Genomic DNA, 22,611 nt, shown 5'->3' on the forward strand with positions numbered 1-22,611 from the left:
CTTCCTTGCGTAGTAGGGGAGACAGTGACGAGCCCAATAATACTAAGAAATGAATTTTAAAAAACTCATTTCCACTTACAGACTATGTTGGAATAGCATGTTAGAATGTGTTTCAACCGCACAGAAATGTTTTTTTAATAGAAAATAACACGTAGATAAAAAGTGCTTGCTTTATAACTTGTAGGAATTCATTAACGCGCATTTCTATTCTGCATAGGGAATGTGTAGTAAATCACATGTAGGGAAAATATGCTTGCTTAAATGTATATGAGAATAATGTTAAGAAACTTTTTTTGTACCAGGCTATCATACTTAAATGTGCCCCTTTACTTTGGCCAAAGCCATTTTCTTTTAACTCTTGCTCATAGGTAAATGAACATTTATTTAGGATATTTTGCCTAGTACCAGGAAGAATTTGCTAGCTTCAAGATTATGTTTCCTTAGGTTCGTAATACAATATTAGATTGTTTCCATATACCAATGAATCTTGCTGTGTATTCATAATGGATAGACTGTTAGAATGAACAATAATTTAAATATACTTTATGTATGCTTAATTAGAACATCATTGATATGTTTGTTTCAGCGCATTTGACTAGCCTTTGTATTCACAATACACACTGAACGTAGATTTAGCTTAGGTAAGAAGGTTTTCATGAGAACTTTCCTCCATGTTTACAGGAATGGCTACAGTGTTTAAATATGTACTGGCATGAATGTTTACGGTGGAAATCGGGAGGAGAAGCAACGGATGTTGACGACACCAACGGACGAGCGATTTCCATAAGAGGAGAGAATCAGACACCTACTCATTTTTGTTACATTAATGTTTGATTTGATATATTATAGTACGTGTTCCTAGGGAGTTAGGAGAGACCCCTTATGGCTCTGCTGCTGGAGAGTCATTTTCTATCCTTGTCCTTTTGTTACTTCAGCTATTGCTAAAGGTGACTGTATTCTGATTTCTCTGATCAATGCTACTGCAACAATCATTCTTCTATCACTGATATTCTAACGGTTGCTACTGCAGCTTGGGGGAACTCAGCTGAGTTTCCAAAGCAACTCTTTATAGGGAGTTCAAGTCTCTAACTATGCTCCAAAATCTTGCTATTTCCTAGGAGGAACTCTTAATGGGTTCTCGGCGTGGGCTAGATCAGGTCCATTAGCTAGTTTAGTGACGATTTCCTTTATGGAACATGCTGTATAGATTTATGCTGTCACTAATCAACCTTTTATTCGATATTTCTGTAAACTAGATTAACCAGAGTAAAGATGACAAACCTTTTAGATAAATAAAGGTTTTGAAAAATTCTTCAACCTCTCATCCTTGACTGAACATTAAGGTATCTGGCAGTTGATGATATATGCATCGCTTGTGTTTTGTTTCCATCTCCATTTGTAATACAGTGGCACGGTCCACATGACCTGTCAAGTGTCATCTGGATTTCCAAACAGGTAAATCTGTAAGTCGGGGTGTTTAGTCTCAAATACCATTTGGCCAATCCTTTAGGTGCTAACATTCTCTACAACCAACATAATACCCTTCTGCCCCTGCACGAATACCCAGGACTTGGATTAGAAGGTCTAGTAACCATCCATGTTCCTTCGGCTACGATTGACCTTTGTAAATCTCAAACGCAAAATCCCTAATATATGGGATAACCGTCAAACGTTTTTTGAAGACCTGCAAACCGTATTTAAATAGATGTGACTTAGTGCCTAGAGCTGCTGAATTGGGAAACTAGGAGCCCACATTTGAATTGTTGCTTTGGCACTTAGTTCAACATAGTGTGGTTCTGGGTAAATCACTTATTCTCCTGTGCCTAAAAAATTTAATGAGTAATTCCCCACTTTTCATACAGAATTTGTAGACCATCTCCTGCAAACCCCCCCCCCCCCCCCAATGTAATATACAGCACTCCCTAAAAAGAGTAATGCTTAGTTTTATGAAGAGGATATCTGTTCATGATTTAAAATAATTGATAAAGGAAAAAATGTAATTCTGTAATAAAGATACATTTAAAATACTGAATTAGTTTGATTTTGGAACTCATTATCTTCTTTCCTGAAAATTTATTTTGTTGTGCTGGGTTAAATTCAATACTTTTGAGGTCTTTCTTCTGGTAGGTGTTTTTTGTGGCAACTCAACTCCTTATTATAAATACATACAAACCTAACTGAGCTAAAGTCAATCAATTGTTGTGCATTATTATAACAAATAAGGTTAAGAATAATTTCTTAGGAAACCTAATTGGCCGCAACAAGAACCCATTGCTGTAGCTGCTCTTATTGCTGTGAGAGATGGATACCATGATCAAAGTATGGCCCATGTTAGAAATGGGTTCTCTAGTTGGCTCTGGCTTGCACCCCGTTCAAGTAGGGACCTATATCTAGTCAGGATAAGTGTAGTACACACTAAGTTTACCCATGTTCACCCTCAGGTAGCTTAGCACAGAGCAGTCAATCTAAACTAAAGAGGCAATGTGTAAAGTATTTGTGCACACACACAGTGACACAGTGAAAACCCGACAAAAGTACTCCTCGCCAGTTTAGAAAAATAGCCAATATTTATGTGAGTAACACAAGACCAGAACTATAAAAATCCTACATACACAAGTCTAGATATGAATCCTTCAATATTCAATGCAGTTATAGCATTTAGAGAGCAATAGTTCCAACTGAGGCTATTTGGTTGCACTTGACCGAGACAAATCCACAAGTTCAGTCCGACCTAGATGGAGCACTGGCCGGCTACAGGAGTGGCACGGACCCCGGTACAGTACTTTGGATGTATCACAAAGTCAATGATGGTGCGATGCGCAGAGGAGGTGAGGAATTGCTAAGGCAGGTGATGTGTTCGTTTCGTACGGCTCTGCAGTGGTTGGCACACTGGTTCTCGGGGAAGATGCGTTGCGCAAAAGAGGTGAGGCATCACTGTAGTAGGGTGACCAGGTGTCCCGGATTTGCCCGGACGGTCCCCGTTTTTCACCTGCTGTCCCAGCAGATTTCAGGAAATGTAGCTTCTGTCCCGGGTTTTAGAGAGGGACGACTGAAAACTGTGGAAGGAGCTTTTTATACTTTACAAAGCAGGGATAGTTAGGAGCTGTTTCAAGAAAGCAATTTAATTAACAGGCAAGCTACTGGGTTTAAACATTGCATTTCACTATACACTGTAGCAAAGTGATGCGTCGGTTCCTGAAGGCTGTGCAGGGTCATTGAGCCTCTAACGCTGGGGGATAATGTGGGGCGCAGGGGAGGTGATGCATGGGTTGCAGGTCAGGTGCAAGACCTCACGTACTGAAGGCAAATAGGTGTCGGTGATGCATCGATGTCACTGCACAGTGAGTCGATTCCATGGTGTCGATGTTGAACCACCAGGCGCCAGGTGCTGCTTTGGAGTTGAAGAGGTGTGTCGTGGACTTCAGTGAAGTGGTGCTTGAGACTCACGCACAAGCGGTACTTCGTGGGTGCTCTGGCACCATTGGGGCATGTGATGTAAGTTGCGTTGCACACTCAGCGAGTGGGGATCACGACTTCTGTGCTGTCAGTGGTGATGCATCGATGTCGCAAGAATGCACCAGTTCCAAAGTGACGCTTGGATTTGATGAGTTGGTTGCAGCACCAGAATCACCTTCAAGGGTCCAGGACTGGGTTTGGCACATAACCTGTTTCTGTAAATTATTTTTCCTCAGCTTTCATATGTTATGTACAATTTTAAAAGTCACGCATTCTCGCTGTTTACTTACACTATGTCACAAGCCTCACAGGGGCCGTTCACTTTTTCACGAGTACCATGTGTGCACTTTTTTGCTGATTACACTTTGTATGAGTAATATTCATATTGCGGTCTGAAATGTATTCCTGTACCCATGATTAAATACAGACCGCAATAATCAACTTTGGTATTTCTTGCTTTTCCCCTTGTTCGCTTGTAATTTATTTTGCTGTGTCATAATTTGCCTTTAGAATACTACTTGTTGAGACATTGTTGTATGCTATTATAATCACCCAGGTTTCAACTGGGTTTACAGGCTACTCCTGTTGTGTGTACTGTAACTTTCTAAAAGTGGCACTTTCAGACCTGCAATTTAAAATCCAACTTTACTAAAAGATGTGCTTTTAAATTAGGGCTCCAGAGACACATAACTCCAATTTTGTATCATCTCCCAATTGGAAGATACCAGTATAAAATGCTCCAGGGCAGCTCTAATGCTAACCTATGGAATAGATAGTCCTGGCTGTAGTGAAAAGCAAAGTTAGCGGCTTGTCACTACCAGGACATGTAAAACTTAAAAGCACATTTCCCACCTTTTAAATACTCAGCACCAGGCCCCTGGGGCTATGTAGGGCCTACCTTAGGGATGCCTTACATGCAGTAAAAGGGAAGGTTTGGGTCCGGCAAGTAGGTGTACTTGTCAGGTCGACATGGCTCTTAAAAACTGTGCACACAGGCTCCGCAGTGGCAGGCCTGAAACGCGTTTGGAGGGCTACTTATGTGGGTGACTCAATCAGTGCTGCAGGCCCACTAGTAGCATTTGGTTTACAGGCCGTGGGCACATGTAGTGCAGTGTACGAGGAACTTACTAGTAAATCAAATATGTTAATCATGGAGAAACCAAAAGCCATTACATTTTAGACACAGCGCACATGCACTTTAGTGCTGCTCAGAAGTGGTGAGGTGCTCAGAGTCCAAACACCAACAAAAACGAAGTCCAGCACACAATCAAAAACCGGAGGCCAGAAGCAAAAAGAAAGAGGAAACCTCGCTAAAGGATGCCAAAAGATGCCAGGTTAACATCCCATGAAACTGATTGGATTAAACTTACAAATTGCAAACAGGACAACGGTGAAACTCTTGTTGATTATAGTTATTGTTTGAAAGATCTGTTTGATTGTTATTGTGGTATTGCAAATGCTGTGGAAACACCTGTAGGTTCAATGTTTATTCCGGGATCGTTGCCCGAAGTGGAAGACTAAAGGTCTCTCTGAGTTGGTTTCCATTGCAAATCGTGTTTCTGTGCAGGAAAGACATTAACTGCCTATCCTAAGGAAATGTCTTAGTAATGCATTCCTTCCAACAAACGGTCAGAGGGAAAGGCAGGAGATTAATAGGAAGGAAGAATGACCATTGTGGGCAGGGAGGAGAAAGGTCCAAACTGAACCAAAGGTGGGGCTTATGAGTATCTGCTCCCCCCTATGGTTCCTCATATTTCATTTGTGGGCATCTGGGGAACTGGAACGCGATTACCCTAATTTGCCTCAAACCTCATATGATCAGCCTGAACAATATGTATGTACCCAGATTTCACATAATGTATACCCTACCTTTTAGAGCAACCTGAGGGGAAATGACTGCTCTGTTAATGCTTTAATTCCTGTAGATCAAAAGGGGAAGTACACGTCATTTACGGAAGCACACCTCACACTATATCGCTAATGGTGCTAGTAGATCAGCATGACCTCTCTTGGGCGAAAATATTGATGTGGGTAGCATTTCTAACTTATATATATATTCCTCACTACGTTACTGATCCTGCATCTGCCTCTTTAGGTGTTACCGCTGACTGACTTGCCTTTCTCTTAAGGTCTAGCCCACTTGAAAACTTCCTAGGGAGGGACCTTTTATTTAAATTAAAACATACTGTGCATTGTACCAGTGATGCTGTATATTTGAACTGAAAATGAGAACACTGTCATGGCCGCCTTGTGAGAAAATAATGATTCATGTGAAACTGAGGGTGTCACACCTTCACCGTAGTCATTGTCTGATGTGCTTGACCAAGTTCCTTCCACTTTATGGTCTGAACATGCTATTGATGTAGGCTGTGTTTTAACTGCTGAACCTGTCAAGATGATGGAAAACCATATGAAGAAGCATAAATGTACTCCACAATGCAATACATTATTATGTCCCAAAGCAGATGCAGAGGTTTGGCCATTCATTGCTGCTGTTCGAAATAGCAGTTTTGATGCCCTTTGTAGGAGTTAATCATACTCCTATTTGACCAATCAAAAGCCTGAGAAGAAAACTTACATTTTGTACAAGATGTAAATGCTACCAATCTGTTGTACAAATCCTGATACTATTCTGTAATTTATGCCAGAAACTGTTACAATGTTCTCTTTTGTACTATTATGCTCTGAGTTCCTCTTCATTCAAATGCACCCTGATTACCAGTATCATTTCACTTTTTCATTCTCTATAGGACAAATCACATGGGCTTGTCTCACCCAGGGATGAACAGAGTCAACTTCCATCTTTTCACAGGCTCTCGGGAAGTAACTTGACACCACCAGCTTCTTGAAAGAATCCATTCTAATTTATATGCTGATGTGTTATTGGCTGTGTCTTTCTCTTTTGTACAGTGCAAGGTTAATCCCCTGTGTCTGCTCACTGAATTAGTTAAGAAGAAGAACAAAGCATGAAAAGGGATAGTACAACTATGATTACCCTATGTTTTTTAGTTAGTGTGAGAAGTTGGCCTGGCATATGATGTCCACTATTCTAGTGGGCATCTTGCACCAGTCCAAACGACCCTTATTGGTGGTACGTTTAGACAACCTTTATAGAAAGCTATCCTACTGGTAGCTGTGGAGAGCAGCCTTCAGGCTAAGTCTTGAAGGAATGTAAAGCAGCTTCTTTTACCAGTCTATAATCTCTTGAATAATCAAATGAAAGTACGTCACACATGGTATGTATCAAATATATATGTATTTATACTAAACACAACCCATCTAGTCTCTTTATGAGGCTAGAGGCAAACGTACAATACAAGAACTTTAATAGCACACAGTAAACTAGCACAGTATATGTTTTGCCCTAGGTGCCTCACAAACCATATACTAAAAAAGTGGTATAAGAACCACGTGAGGGATAGAAGTGAGGCCTAGGGCCTGTAGAACCACTGGGGCAACCAGGTACCACCCAAGGTAGGGACGCAGGAGACCCACCGGGGACGCGTGCAGTGTCTAAACACAGCCGCGAATCACCCTTGACTTCTATGGAGGAAAAGCGAGTTACAATTTTAAAGATTAAGGACACTTGGGAGTGAACTACGATGGAACCCTTTTAGTGTAGGACACTTCGAGAGTCAAGACCCACAGGAGCACTGGAGTACTCATGTTACCTCACCCAGGGAAGCCGGGTGCATTGGTGTCTTTTGGTTTTCACGTTTCATCGTGGATTCCAATGGAGAGCTGCGAAGAAGTGCTGCAGGCGACCAGAGAAAAAGTGTCCGGGTGGATTAAAGGGTGGATCGGAGATCTGAAGAACCTGAAACCAGAGGGGATAGAATCTGGGTCACTAGCCAGTGACCAGGATGGTGACAGGAAGATGCCAGCCGATGTCGGATGCTTTCAAGTGAAATAGGTGAAGCTTGACTATTCAGCCATGAGGACCAGGAGACATGGATGACGACCAGGATCTGGATTCAAGCTGTCCTACGAAAGATGTCGAGTGCTGCAGCGTCAGAATCTGGATTGAACCTAATAAGCCTTGGCAACAGGAACCCACGCAAGATGACAAGATTGGCTTCGGAGCAGCAAAGTCTGAGGCATCACCCTTTGGAGGGGAGCCAGAGCACATCTTGAGCAACCAGGAAAGCTCAAGAAACAAAGGATTGTCCTTCGTGGGGACCCACTAGCCAACGGACGAGAGATCGCGAAGGAGCCTCGAGCTGCAGAGAAGAAAGGGGACTCACGGAACACTGGTGGAGTGCAGGTTTCTCAGCTTCAGTGCAAAAGGTGCTCGGGCAGGGGCCTCAAATACCCCAATGCACAACTTCGGGAAACTTTGGGAAGTAGGTGCAGTTGCAAAATGCAGGATGTCCAGGAGTTCCGGTCCCACGTCTCTCGTGATAGCTACAGGTCTCAGCTCTGCTGGGGACTCGTTTCAGCCTCGGAGATGTCTGGAAGTCCATGTCCTGTGTCGCAGATTCTTCGGGATCCGGTGGGAGCCTCGAAAATGCAGACCGGCCAGATGCGTCTTTGGTGCCTGTTTGAACAGGGGGGGTCACTCCTTGACCCCAAGGGAGATTCTTCAGTCTTTCAGTCGAAATGAAATGTCGAAGGTCCAGGATTTCTTCTTCAGAGTTTCGTCCAGGGTAATCTAAAGTCCTAGGGACTGGGTTCCTATACGTATACTAAGTTTAGGGGATGGACTAACTCTAAGGTCCCACCTATGGGAGGACCTGGGGAGGGGGTGGTTACACCCCTTCCCCTTCGTCCAGTTTTGCGCCAGAGCTGGGGCTGAGTGCCCCAGCAACCGGTTTGAACTGGGAAATGCATGGAGCACCTTGTGTGCCTCAGGCAGTGTCTCAAAACATTCACAGAATGCAACACACCCTGCCCCAATACACTAAAGCCTGCCTGGGGAGGTGCTAGCACCTCCCTGGACAGAAAACCTATTGTCCAGGCCTCCCCTTCTGGAGTTTCATCCAGAAGCAGGAGGTCAGACTAGTGTCTGTGGTAGCAGCATCCATTTTGTGATGCTGAGGCTCGTTTAAACTTTAACCGGGTATACCAATGTGTACATGTCTTCTCCCTCTAGAAGGATAGAATTCTGCCCCTGCCGCCAGAACTGGTGGGAGGGTAGGATTCCAAAGCGTTTGACACCAAACACGACATGTTTTGATAAAGCCAAACCAAAGTTAGCATTAACTGCGAGGATTATAATGCACTTAAGAGTATATGGTATGGCTATATCATCGTACAGCTATAAGGAGGGATTTCCGAAAGCTGCAGAGGGGCTCAGCTCAAGCTAGGGCACCATCTCACTCAAAACCAAGCACTCTGCCTTCAGGATTGTCAAGGCCTGCCATTGGAGTGACTTATAGGTTAATATGTGTCTATATGTATAGGTAGATGTAGGTATATTATATCTAAGTAAGGGGTGTTTACACCACCTTACCCAGGCTGCAAGTGTAGACCTGTGGTGCCATTTTGGAAGGCTAACCAGCGGTGGCACAATACAGGCTTCAGCCCCTGGTAGGCCTCTGGGGGTACCTATGCCCTTGGTACCTAAGGTATCATATACTAGGGGCTCACAAGGTAACTCAGTAACCAATCTGGTATGTACCTAAAGTACATGGTATCAATTTAGAGAGAAAACAGCTAGGCTGTGGACCTGATTAGCAGGGCCACAGCCAGACTAAAATCGAAAAACCAGTGAAACACAGCAAAAAGTGGGGGTAACCATAGGGAGCAGACCCTACTCTCCTACAGTTAGGTCATGATATCTCTACATGTGAGTGACACCTGTCCTCATACTACATTGTAGGCATCCATAAGCTACCCAGAACTGCTACCAACTCCCAGGTAAGCACTCTTCTGGGGATGGCGGAGTGCAGTAGGCAGTGAGTTTTGAGGCAATGCTAACATTATTAAACCATTGCACGAAACAAGCATTGCATCCTGCACCTGGATTGGGATGAAACTTTTTTTCCAAACTATTCACATTGTATTGCCATGAGAGAGAAGGTTTTGCTTTAACTCTTCTAATTCAGGATAACAGTGATAAAACAAACCAACTGCCTATAATTCCTTTGGTCTTAATGCTGTTGCTGCATGAATGCCTCGTTTGCGTGCCATGGCTACTGCTGCCCATTTAATCGAAGCCTCTGAAAATATTGTCCGAGTGTCCCAATTCACTGTTAGTGTACCTCACTCTGTAAACGCTTTGTTATTGATCACCATAACTCGGCACCCCTCCATGTCAGAGGTGCCAAGGTATGGCATACTGTTACTGTCTGTTTCTCATATAACACTAGCATCAGAGATGTTTTAAAGCACGGGCCAAGTGGGCAATTGCCCAGGGCCCCACCTTCCAAGGCCCCCCTGGGACACTGAACTTTCTCTCTTTTTGACCTCTGTTTATTCTATTTCTATCTCTAAACCTCTCTCACTTCCTACTTACCTCTATCTCTGACTCGGTCTCTCTATCCAGTATCCTGGGCAAGACGTATTTCAACTGTTGTTTCGTGACATCATCAACGCTCAATATATAATTTAGTATTGTTTGGCTTCATGGAGGCTTGAATTAGCAGCAAATGGGTAATACAATTCACATTTACTCTATACAGGGGCCCCAAGATATGTCATGCCCAGGGCCCCGTGACTAGGATGCAGTCTCATGTGGAGGACTACGTCTATTCTCCCCACAGCTCTCAAGGGCGAGCCACACGACTGCATTTTGGTAATTGCCATGCCTAACCAATCCCATATCAATCTTACTGAACTGCTGTTGCCTTGAGAATTTGTGCATTATATTGACCGTTCATATCTCAGACATGTAAGGAGAGTCTCACTGCATGCTATACAGTCTGTACTCTACATGATGTTTTTGATAGCGAGTGTCTGCCTTGCGTGCATTCCGCAGAAGTAGGTGAACTCCCTGCTCTTACTCCGGCATGTATTCAAGCATCTCAAAAGACAATAACAATATTCAGTGATTTAAAATATGCCTTTGGGCTCTCCGATGCAGCGCGGATTCCTTACCTCTGATGGAGTCCTTATCAAAAATGGGTCCTTTGTAAAGGTTGTGCCGGATGCTCTTCCATCTAAAATAGCTATTCTTAAATGATCTGCTAATCAGTCTGTGCAAGGTAAGACAGAGTGTCTAGAGGGAATGTCCTCAGTGATCAAACCACAAAAAACACCACTGTCTTTCCATTCTGGTCACGTTGTATGAATCTCAGGTCAAAGAGCCCCTCAGTCCCATCTTGAAAGATCTTGATGTACTACAGGGATCTGCCTGATATTAAAAACAGTGCTACAGCAAGACTAGAAGAAGGATTTGATGGAGGTGTAGAAGGACACGTTGGGGAGGGTGGTTGCTTCATAAGTGCTACCCCTGAACTTTGTGCACAACTGCTAAATGGTATTGCCCACCTAAGCAGAGGCAGCATGACACAAGCCTTAGGCACTGATTAGTTTGCTCTCTTCTGACCTTCCATTGTCCAGCAGTAATATCATTCCTGTGCTAATTCCCAAACCCATAACACTGGGAATGGTATCAAAACCATGCTCCACTGCCCATTCATCTCCATGAGGTTCGTTCGTTCACGCCCCAACTGACTTCATTCAAATGTCTTGATGTTGTTTTCATGTTTATGTTCTGGTTTTAGACTGCATGTTTTCCAGACTGATTGAAGCCTAGCCAGGTCCTCGAGCTGAGGTAATAATTGTAGCCAAGAAACACCTCAGAGGTGTTATTCCTCTTCCGATGGGTACTCACTGTGTGTCATTGGTAGTCCAAACACAATGCCAGTCCTTCGGAATCAAGCAACATTCACTTACCACCCTAAATCTTCATGAAGGGCAGAGAGATTTAATTGTTTTCTGAATAACAAGATAGCGAAGATGTGTAGTGAGAAAGTGCTTAAGTGGGCTGGAGCTCTGCATTTGGCACTTTGGTCAATTCAAGACACTCCTAGCCAAAAACTAAACTCCAGCTTTGCTTGTTATGCTCCTGAATTCTGATGTGATTCTTCAGTTTTGCAAACAAATGATTCATTGCCTCAAACAACCACACTCCCTCAAGACCTGCAGCCTGGCGACTGGTCCCACAAGAAGAGTCATCAGCGAAAGTTGGCAATCTAAACCCATTGGCAACCTCTACTAGATCCTGCTCACCAAGAACTCTGGGACATATGTATCAAATACCGTTATTGCGATTCTCAAATAGCGATTTTTAGAGAATCGCTATTTGAGAATCTCAAAACAGGATGTAATAAACAATTCACAAATGTTTTGCGATTCCTTGGAATTCCTTAATTGCGATTCACAAATTGCAAATCGCAATTAATGAATACCTTCCCATTCATTCGTATGGGCCTAGAGGCCCATAGGAATGAATGAGAAGTCATTCGCAATTTGCGAGTACCCATTAGGTACTCGCAAATTGTGAATGCAATTTCAAGGGTGCAAGGGTGTCATAAGGACACCCTGTTGCACCCCTGAAATGAGCGTGTGTGCACATGTGGCACACATACTTGCCCTAAGGGCATGTATGTGCGCCATATTGAAAATGCCAACAAGTGCATTTTTCACAGAAATTGCAAATTACCACAAACTTGAAGTTGGTGGTAATTTTTCTTAAGGAGAAATCGCACAACTTTGGTGCTTTCTACATTGCATTTAAGGAATCGCAATTTGCTGTTCCTTAAATGCATTCACAAAATATGGAATCACAAATTTTGCGATTCCCTATTTTGTGAAGGCCTTTTCGAATGATACATCCCAAAAGGCTTTTTCCCGTTCGCAAACGGGCCGATTCTGAGAATCGACCCGTTTGCGAATGGGAAATGGGATTGCCTGTTGGGATTCAAACATTACACTGAAAATGGAGCACCAAACCATAGGCTTCCCAACGTACCGAAGAGCTACACCTGCATCTGTTCCTGTCTGCCAAGGGGTCCTGTAAATGCTGTGCAGGCTACTACTAGCACAGCAGAGAACTGCAATGCTAAGGATTCACTGACAACTATATTTCCTTTTGTTATTAAACCCTTTCAGACTTCGATTGGTATGTGCCCAGGTTTTCGTGGACAACACCCTTAAACAGATGTTACATTTGGTCTCCCGCACTGGAAGACCACGCAGAAAGTGTGTATGTAATCACCAAAGTGATTCTTGTTGCTACCATTTTGAACAAGTTGTATCTAATTTATCTCGAATCATCTTTCATATTGGGGTATACGGCAAATACAAAATGCTGTGCCACATTTCTAATGGGCTAATAAACGTGCAGAGGCAGTAGAACTATATTATTCCAGGGGCCATGATAACATGTCTTAGTAGGCAGAGTAGAACAGCAAAGACATACATATGTAGGTTTCCCAGCTTGTCACATATAAGAGTGTGTGCTGGAGAACTATGTTCATTAGAATGCGCATACACAGACACACACATATGAACACATAGAAGCAACACGGTACAAAAGGGGGAGGTGATGGACGGAGCATCTAAACCAATCAAACACTCACACCCAGTCAACAGATCTGGGTTTAATCCATCACCGTTCTTTAGCCAACTCTGCCACCCCAATTCAAACATGGCCATATGCAAATCAGTCTGACCCAGTGCCTCATGGGAACAGTCCAGCCCGAACTGCCAAACCATGCCTTCCCTGGACCGGAATCAAGCTTCCTAGGACCGTTTTCTGGCATTACAGCCGTCTTCAGCCAGGCTTGCTTGAATCCAGTGGCAAAGTGAGCAAGGGACTCAACGTCTGAGCATACCCTGCCAACTTATGGCGAACAAAGCGGTACAAAAGGGGGTGGTGATGGACGGAGCATCTAAATCAATCAAACACTCTCACCCAGTCAACAGATCTGGGTTTAATCCATCACCGTTCTTTAGCCTACTCTGCCACCCCAGTTGAGACATGGCCATATGCAAATCAGTCTGACCCTGTGCCTCATGGGAACAGTCCAGCCTGAACTGCCAAACCATGCCTTCCCTGGACCGGAATCAAGCTTCCTAGGACCGGTTTCTGGCATTACAGCCGTCTTCAGCCAGGCTTGCTTGAATCCATTGAATGCATTTGGATTAAACCCAGATCTGTTCACTGGGTGTGAGTGTTTCATTGGTTCAGATGCTCCGTCCATCACCACCCCCTTTTGTACCACATAGAAGCGACAAACACATGCATAGAAAAGCATGCACACATGTAGGTTTATAAGAAAAGATATGCAAATGTTACATGTGCACACACACATTCCCAAGTATGTAACTGTAAACACATGCATACACAGGCAGAGAGATGCATAGGTTTAGAAACAAACATACAGACAACCCTGCATGCACACAATCACAAATACTTGCAAACATGTCCCTACACTGGCATAGGCACATACAAATGCATATATGTGCAAACATACATGTACATAAGTGCATACACTCACATACCAGAAATGAAGACACCAAGACCTGCAGAGGTATAGTATAAATATATGTCTTATTAGTTATGTACCCAGATGGATCCAGCAGCTACAATTTGCATCTCAATAAAACCTAAATGAACTGCAAAGTATTTACTACGTTGGATGGTTGCCTGTGGCCATCTCAGGTCTGGAGGAGCCAGAGTCGGTGAGCCGGGCCCTATCAGACCCGCCAAGCCCACTGCGAACACTTGATCACTCCGCGCATCTGATACCGGCCAACAAGTGATCTGGGGAAATAAAGCAGCTTTTGGACTAAAGTGCTGAACAGTCATAGTCGGACATCATATCCCGGGCAAAAAGTGTCTGTAGCTGTGCTCTAAAGTGCAGCTGAATGAGGATCCTGCTGTATCCTGCAGGTCTGCCAAGTTGCCCCTGTTTACTACAGCTTCCAAAATGCCCTGTTGTAGGGAGTACAGTCAAATGAAACCTCTGCACACTGCACTGAACCACAAGGCTAATGGATTTTGCAAGTGTACAAGAAGGTCCTATGCATTTTGTGGCTGAACTGGGAGCTCCCCATGTTCTGAATTTGTTTGAGGAAACACCTGAGTAATCAAGATTTATAAGATCCCAGCTATTTGAAGCACTCTTTATACTGTAGCTGCATAAGACTGACCCCGTAAATTACAGCCGTACAAGAAGTCTCAGCTGTGTGTCTTAACTGCTGGCCTGCCCCGCTACAGGGGTGCAACGTTTTCCTACTCTATGCCATAGCTGAGCAAGGAGTCTGCCTCATGCTATAGCTGTATAGAAGCCCTTCATGTAAGCTGCAACTGTACAGGCCGGCACCCTGGTAAGTTTAATTTTACATAAAGGTCTGCTTGTGCTGCAGTTTAACGGGGGTCTGCTGTGTGCTGCAACTATATGAGGATTCTCTGATGTTTGCTGCAGTTGTGTGGCAGAATAACTAATGGACAGATAGAACACAGTAATAGTTGGGCATAAATTACAACAGGCCAGTGGAACAGGAAAGAACAATTATGATAGGATAGAGCTGGCATGAGGGACCCTAGGTGATGACCCCGACATCCATATCTGGGTTCTAACTTCTGTGCATTCCTACTTCTCCATCATTATTTTCAACTCCACCCAACAATTCATTTTTGAGTGCTAACTCCTTCTCGCTTCTTTCGCATAAACCCTTTGGATGAAATTAGAAATAATTGTGTTATTCTCGCAACCACAAAAAACTTAGACTAGCGGTACAATAAGGGAACTATCTTACAATGTTGGTTCCTGCTTCTCATTAACACAATGGGATGTCTACAATGAGCGTGTGACACACACTTTGGTGGAAAGGAAGCAAAAAGGGGAAAGTTGGTTATGTGTGGATTTACTTCTTAACATATATAAATTGTTTCGTGAAAGGTGTTTCCATGGACTTCGCTATAACCTCATTCAGAACCCTACATTACAGCTGAAACTGTATTTTAATGTGAACTGCACCAGATAATTGTCCAATACATATTTATGTATGCTTTTTGTTGATTTTTAAGTGGCTAAATGCAGTCGGTAGGTAACTTCAGGCACAGAATAGCTTCAAGTTGTGCTTAATCTTGTGACAAAAGAACCCTCTTTACTGTAAGCACTGTTTTGTAGAAGAGCAGCCTCAATATACTTATTTTAACCACACTTAAGGGAGAAGCTTTCTGGAACTTCACCCCAGGGGTTAACCAGAATTTAAAATATGGGTCACATAATATTGAAATATTTTCAGTTTACATTCACTCGCTGGAAAAAAATATTCTGTTTGAAAAGTATTTTTTTTTCTAACTGATAGCCTTAAATATGCTGGGCCTGATTCACAAAGGCAAACTTAAACGTTTGTGTGAGTTTACTATTTTTTTGTATTCACAATCTATGAGTTTAATTTTACTAATGTTATGACTGCAGAGACACTTCACTCATGATGGAGACTTCACACATAAAAATAAAGGATTGTTCTATCTTTTTATGTGTGGAATACTCCACCTCGATTGCAGAGTCTTCGCATTGGTAAAATTACTATTAGTAAGATTAAACTTGAGGTTTGTGATTACGAACAAAATAGCTAACTTATACAAAAGTGTAAGTTTACCTTTCTTAATTAGGCCATTGGCTCTTGACCCAGAAATGTGGATAAGCTTTCTAGGACTGCACATTTGAAGATAAAAAACGCATACCTCACCCAGCCACCTGCTGGGAAGGGCATTTGCATGCCAAAAGGTTAAAAAAACAAAAACATTACGGCTCTTAAGCTGTCCATGTTGCATAGCTGAACATCAATGTATTTTACTGATCACTGCCCCTTTCGGGGATTCCACGTGGTCTTATTTATTTCATGGTATAGGGCCATTCCTGTCCAGTTATTATTCTCTCTGTGCCTCACTTTGTTGCACTTCAAGTACTTGCCCTAACCTGATACATTTATTGAGCAGTTTTGTATTTGTAGAGCTTTCTTGTCTTTATGTATTTATGATCTGTGAGGAGCTAGAACAGCCTTCACTGGAGTATTTTATTTCTTCTGAAGGTAAGGAGTCCCCACCATTTTCATCTCTTACTATTGCTTTACTCCATATTCAACACCCCACTCACACCTCCTCCAACCCTCTGACCAGAGGCACACATGGCAGCATTAATTACCCTCGAGCCTCCATGTCCATTTACATTCCTAATAGCAGCCACTTGTCTGCACCACAGTCCCTAGAAATACTTCATTGTAAGCAAACAAGCAAATGCACAAATTATATTGGGGAAGACAGACGGGAATTCTCCCCACAACTAACGGATGCAAGATATACACTCAACTCTGTGGCTGCATCTCAGTAATACTATCCACATGCGATATTCTCTAGAAGACGGGGCAAATTTCAGGAAATGCTTCTGTTGAGTACCTGGAATCAACATCATACACTACCAGCAAAACAGCCTTCAACACAAAGTAAGCCAACTGGTCTTGCAAATCTGGATGAGTCACTTTCAATGCAAGGCCACCATTCCGTTGGCTAGTTAGATGGGCACGTAGTCCTATTGATACTACGTACACTGAAATATGGTCCTCCAGGTTTGTGATTCACGTGGTCAACTGTTTAGTCGATAAGCAAGAGAGACATCTCAGATGGCTTGGGAACAGATCGGAGAATGTGTGAGGAGAAACCACTGGCCCCCAACAGGCACTGCAGCATCACTGCCCAGCTCCAGTTCCATTTAACGGTATCACTATCCACCTAATAACCAAGAACAGCAGATGTCCCAACAAGCCTCTGCACGAGCAGGTGCAGAGATCCCGAAATTCTAGATGCATTCAACAGAGATCTCAGAAGTTCCAATCCTAGCATGAATGATGCATACAATGATTTCTTTTTTCTTAAAAAAGGCAATTTCCAATACACCTTGGCATTACGTATGAGTGGCTTCAAGAAGCAAGTCCCTTCTTTGGTCGGAGGCGGTCTCTCCTCCAGTCTCCAGTTCTTTGGTCCATGGTTTCGAGTAAACATTCCAGCTGGGGGCAACCGTGTCGATTTACGGCTCCATTGCCCTGGTCCCTAAAGCAGAGTCCGCTACTGGCAGTGGGTACTCTACCTCTCAGACTTCACCTTGTAGCGGAGCACCAGGTAGGCTAAAAGCCTCAGGATGATAAAGAAGATGCCTAAGACCAAGAAGTCGAGGTACAGCTTGGCATCTTCCACGTCCAGTTCTTGCAGGATTTTCTCTGGATTCTGGAAGGGACAGAACTCCTCCTTGCATTCAAGCTCTGCGCGATTCATGCCGTATATGGTAAGGATGACACCTTCAAACCCATACCTGTACAAATCAAAAAAGAGTGTTATTAAAAGAAGGGAAGAGGCAGAACAAGCTGTGCAAGCCACCATTAACAAATATTATAGCCTTATAGCCCGTCGTAGAGGGCTATACTGGCTATTAAAGGCCCTCTCCAGCGTTAAAGGCCGAAGGTGAGGGCCTTTAACAAGGGAGAGGGAATTTAATAGCCAGTATAGCCCAGCTACAAAAGGCTATAAGGCTATTAGAACATTCTTCCACTAGAGGGCAGAATGTTCTAACAAAAAAAAAAGCAACGCCTTATGGGAGCGTGGCTCCCTGAAGCCTTTGTTCAGAGCTGTGAACAAAGAAACATTGGAATGTTGGAGCTCCAGGCATATACCAACCATTATAAGCCTGGAGCACTCCATTGTTTTCAATGGAGCTCCCAACATTCCAATGTTCTAATAAAGGTTATTGTACCTTTAAGGTTGCATCTACTGACCGGCAACACCTGCTTTACTTCAGAAGTTAGAGAACACATACAGCTCAGCCAGTGCACCGCGGATGTGATCTGAAGCCCACTTTGCTGCTCCAGCACCTAGACAACGCCCAGCTCAGCCACTGCCCTGCAAACATGACCGACAGCACCCACACTTCTCTAGTACCAAGACCTGCCACAGTTCAATGAATGCACCACAAACATGACCTGCAGCACACAATGTTCCAGAATCGAGACCACCCACAGCTCTACAATGAATCTCAAACCTGACCAGCAGCACGTCCTGCTACTCCAGGACTGAGACTGCCACTCCGCTTTGGCACTGATGCGTAAACTTAACAGTTGGGCTCTAATTTCACAAGGAAATCCAGACCCAAATTTACATTTAGTTTACTAAGCCACACAAAGCCACTTTCTGTGATTTAATAAATACAAAGTAACGCAAGCAGCGCATATCGCTGCCTTGCGGCATTTTGAATATGGTAGGCTTTCCATTGGTAGAGCATCAGCATTCCCATGGATTTTGATGCAAATCCAGATTTTCAAAGACTCGTAAACTTAGGTTTGCCCCAAAAGGGTGGGCCTACCTTACAGAAGTGTAATGAGGAGAAATATCTTTATTTCTACTTGTTAGTTCCTCTTTCCTTGCATTCTGCATTTCATGTCGACCTCTCTGTAATGCATGCACGCTAAAAAACAAGAGAAACCCTTCACTGGTGGAAAAGGGTAAGTGGATCTTATATGTCCTCGGTACAAAAGAGTCTTCTCACAGGCATCTTCTAGTCTCCTGTGTGCATTTGTGAGTGAACAGAAGAGGAAGCTCTTTCCCTAGGATATATTCCTATGTCTTTGTCTTAAAGTAAAACAATGCTGGGGGGGTCAAAGTAGGTTAACAACAAGGTATAAAACAATTTTCCTTTTACTTAATATGTATTTCATTCATTATAAAGCAGCTTAACTGACTAGAGAAACGTTTCCTCACTGTTGGTCCTCAAGGTTCTACCACACACATAATTAAGTTGATTCCTTGGCTCTTAGCCTACCAGTGCAACTGAGGGACAACATTGTATATTAAATCCGACACACACCTCTGATTTTCAAATAAGATTATTTAATAAATAATTGGAGCTAACACGGTATTTGTAGAATTGTGAACTATGTCTAAATGTTGAGCGTAAAACTACTAAACATCATAACATTATTCGCATTATATTCACTCAAGGAGTCATGTTGAACGACGAACGGTTCTGGTGGGTCTTCTGTGTCCATAGTTGTTATTTCTTCTTGTCTCACTTGTAATGAAGTTACCCTTCTTCAGATCTGCTTTGAGTGTGTCTTTTGTGGCTCACTGTCAATACATTTCTTAAAAGGAGAAGCATTTAGATTGCCTTTTGAGAGGATTCAGCTGAGACCATGGTTTCTTTTACTTGCCTAACTCTGATTAGAGTAATTTGAAATGGCGGTGTTGTCGACAGTTTTATCGAAACACTAACTTTCGTATTTTCATGGTAGGCGACTGAGCTCTCCTTCTCTTGTCAACCTGCACTTTCATCGCTTCTTTGCTTTTCCTCACTAAGCAAAGTCTTTATGTTGTAAAGTCATTAATTCCTCACCTAAGGCAATCCAGATAGACGCTTTTGACCAAACATTAGTTCTGATAGGCAATTTCCTATAGATCATATGTGGTGTTCCGACTGTCTCACCTGTCACAGAGGCAGACACAGCAATATTTGTTTTTTTAACGTTTGTATCCACGAGCAGCGTTGTATTGAATGGATTATATTGAATAATATTGCTTATTGTTTAGTACAATTCACAGCTATATTGGTCTGTTGCATAATGCTACATGAATGCGGGGCAATAATGCCTGTCAATAAGCGCAGGTGAAACGAAATACAGATCTTTAATCGTATCACTTAGTGTCTGCGTTCTGAGGTCAACCCAAACCAAAACAAGAAAACTGTTGGAGCAGTACCATCAGGTAAAAAAACATTTGCCTCCCACAGCATATCGTTGAGACGGGGAGGGCACTTGGTGGTGTCGCCGCCAGTCAGTTACAAGGGTGCTCTGCCATCCCTGGTCATGAAGAGTCATCATTGTTATGCTGTGGTAGCTATAGCAGCCGCGTGCCTTCGCCATCTACAGTTGGCCAACACTCTTATGGCATCCTGCGCATGTACAAAAGCGAGACCGCGCAGTCCCAGTCTCACCTCCCTATGGAGAATCTCACTCTCACAGGTGGGCCAGGTAGTGAGTTCTCTCCTCCACTTTCCCAGATGAGGGCCCAGAGGACTTTTTCAGTTTATAGCTCTGTGGCGCCTAGCTAACGCCAGGGCCAGATCAAGAAATCTGCTTGTCACCAAGTTTGTTTTGGTTCTGGGCAAATGCTCCAGTAGGCACACCATAAGTACAGCAAAATCTGATTGATATTTGCTCTGAGAACCGTGCTTTAGATCATGCCATAAATAGGACATTGGTGTAATTCTTCTGAGATTAATTTTTAAGTACTGAATTAATTTTCTTGAACTATGCATTATTGAAAGGAGGTCTAATTGTCTGACTTAATAATGCAGGCTATACCCCTTACAGAAAATATTTCATGCAGCATTGGCAATACCACAATGTCTTATATAGCTGACACTTCTCTGGCAATCGGAAATCTTGAATTTTAGAATATTAGAATGTTGGGAGTTCCATTGAAAAGAATGGAGTGCTCCCGGCATCTAACAGCCAGTAGAAGCCCGGAGCTCCAATATTCCAATGTTTTTTCACAGCTGTTGCTGCAAAAAAAAGGCCTCACGGAGCCCGGGGGGATTCCAATCCCCTCCGGCTCCGAGAGGCCTTTTTTTTTTTACAAATTAGAACACTCTGTCCTCTAGGGGTGGAATGTTCTAAAAGCCTTAGAGCCCCCATAGCGGGCTCTACCAGTCATTAAAGGACCGCTTCGGCTCGGGCTTTTAACGCTGAAGCGAGCCTTTATTGGCTGGTAGAGCCCGCTACTGCGTGCTCTAATGCTTTATTATAGTTAAAGATTATCAAATAATGCCCGATTTATAGATGAACATACAAATCTGTTGCTATAATTTCCAACATGTGTTCTGAGGATCCTTTACATGATACATTTAGCTGGAATATATGCCTTTCAAATACTTCGGCAGAGGTGACGGGAAGGCATGACATCATCCACCAAAGCATCTGAGGGGCTTATTTCCACTACATCAGTGAAGAGATGTAGTCCGCTGCCCTGGTGGAGGACATGCCACCACATTTAGTGAGCTCCACCAGGCAGGCAGTTCAGCTGACGGCACTGTCGTTTTGCTGTCCAGAGACCATGTTCAATGCATCCACAAAGCAAAGTTTTTTGTTTTTCATAGCAAACTCCAAAATCCAGAATTTGTTATTGAAAAACACAAATAATGGCCCCTTTGCTTTTGGCATTTTTTCCCAGCACACAGGTGGGTCATTGATTCTATTCCTTTTCGGGACCAACCGTCTTTCTATGCAGTCTCAAACAGTGGCAGCTGGCACAATCAGTGGTGGCGGGGTGGGGCGGAAGGCAGGACCAAGGGGTATAGAAAAGATCAAAATAAACGTACCTAATCGCTGTGTCCTCCCACTGAGTCCTGATTGTCGCGTCTCTCCTCTGGCCGGGACACAGAAGAGGAAGTCCTCAGGCTGAGGCTCCCCTGAGCCAATCACAATGCTGCAATACAGTGTTGTGATTGGTCTGTGCACCGTGGTTCGGCACTCAGATGGGCACTGGTGGCCTGGGCACGTTCTCCACCCAGGCTGTAATGCAGCCTGGATGAAGAACATGATAAGAGCGTATGAATGTTTGGCCGGCCCAAGAGGGCCGGCCAAACATTCATGCTCACTTAGGGAGTGAAAACCACTTCTCCCCTCCCCTGCTATGTATGCAGAGCAGCCCCGTCCTACCTGGCAAAACTGCTGTGCTTGCAACAGGAAAAAATAATATGATAATAACTTTAAGTTATTATCATTTTATTTTTCCTTACACTGGTGAAGAGAAGCAGTCACTGGTCTCAGATCTGAAAAATTGATGTCGAAACATCTGTCCTCATTATGCCAAACCATCTAATAACTTTTACTGATTACCTGGTATCCAACGGGCCACCGTTCCATGGTTTATTTATTTATTAAAGTTTTGTATAGCGCTGGCTGGACCCGAGGGTATCAGAGCGCTTCACAGCAAATTACAGGCGTTAGACAGATAATGCGGACAAAAAGCAAGTCAATGAACACAGGAGTGAGTACAGTCTATACAATAGCAGCCAGGCGTGAAACAGGGCGGAGAGTCGTAGGCAAGTCAATCAGCTCTGGGGTGAACGAGAACATGAAACTATAAAGTCTGGGTTTAGTTCTAGTTGGTTCCGGAGCGCTCAAGGAAGAGGACTTTGAGTAGCTTCT

At 43.4% G+C, this 22,611-nt stretch overlaps 1 protein-coding gene across 3 annotated transcripts in view; it reads right to left on the reverse strand.

The window, feature by feature from the left end:
• Window positions 1–13,938: 13,938 nt before the first annotated feature.
• Window positions 13,939–22,611, reverse strand: part of ABCG4 (ATP binding cassette subfamily G member 4) — a 252,361-nt gene continuing 243,688 nt past the window's right edge. For all 3 annotated transcript variants that reach the window (XM_078682187.1, XM_078682188.1, XM_078682189.1), the window contains one exon: window positions 13,939–17,726. In XM_078682187.1, the coding sequence (XP_078538313.1) occupies window positions 17,501–17,726 (226 nt within the window). In that variant the 3' untranslated portion in view covers window positions 13,939–17,500. The remainder of the gene's footprint in view (window positions 17,727–22,611) is intronic.

This window comes from Lissotriton helveticus, chromosome 3_1 (genome assembly GCF_964261635.1).
Source record: "Lissotriton helveticus chromosome 3_1, aLisHel1.1, whole genome shotgun sequence".
In the NCBI taxonomy this organism is placed as follows: domain Eukaryota; kingdom Metazoa; phylum Chordata; class Amphibia; order Caudata; family Salamandridae; genus Lissotriton; species Lissotriton helveticus.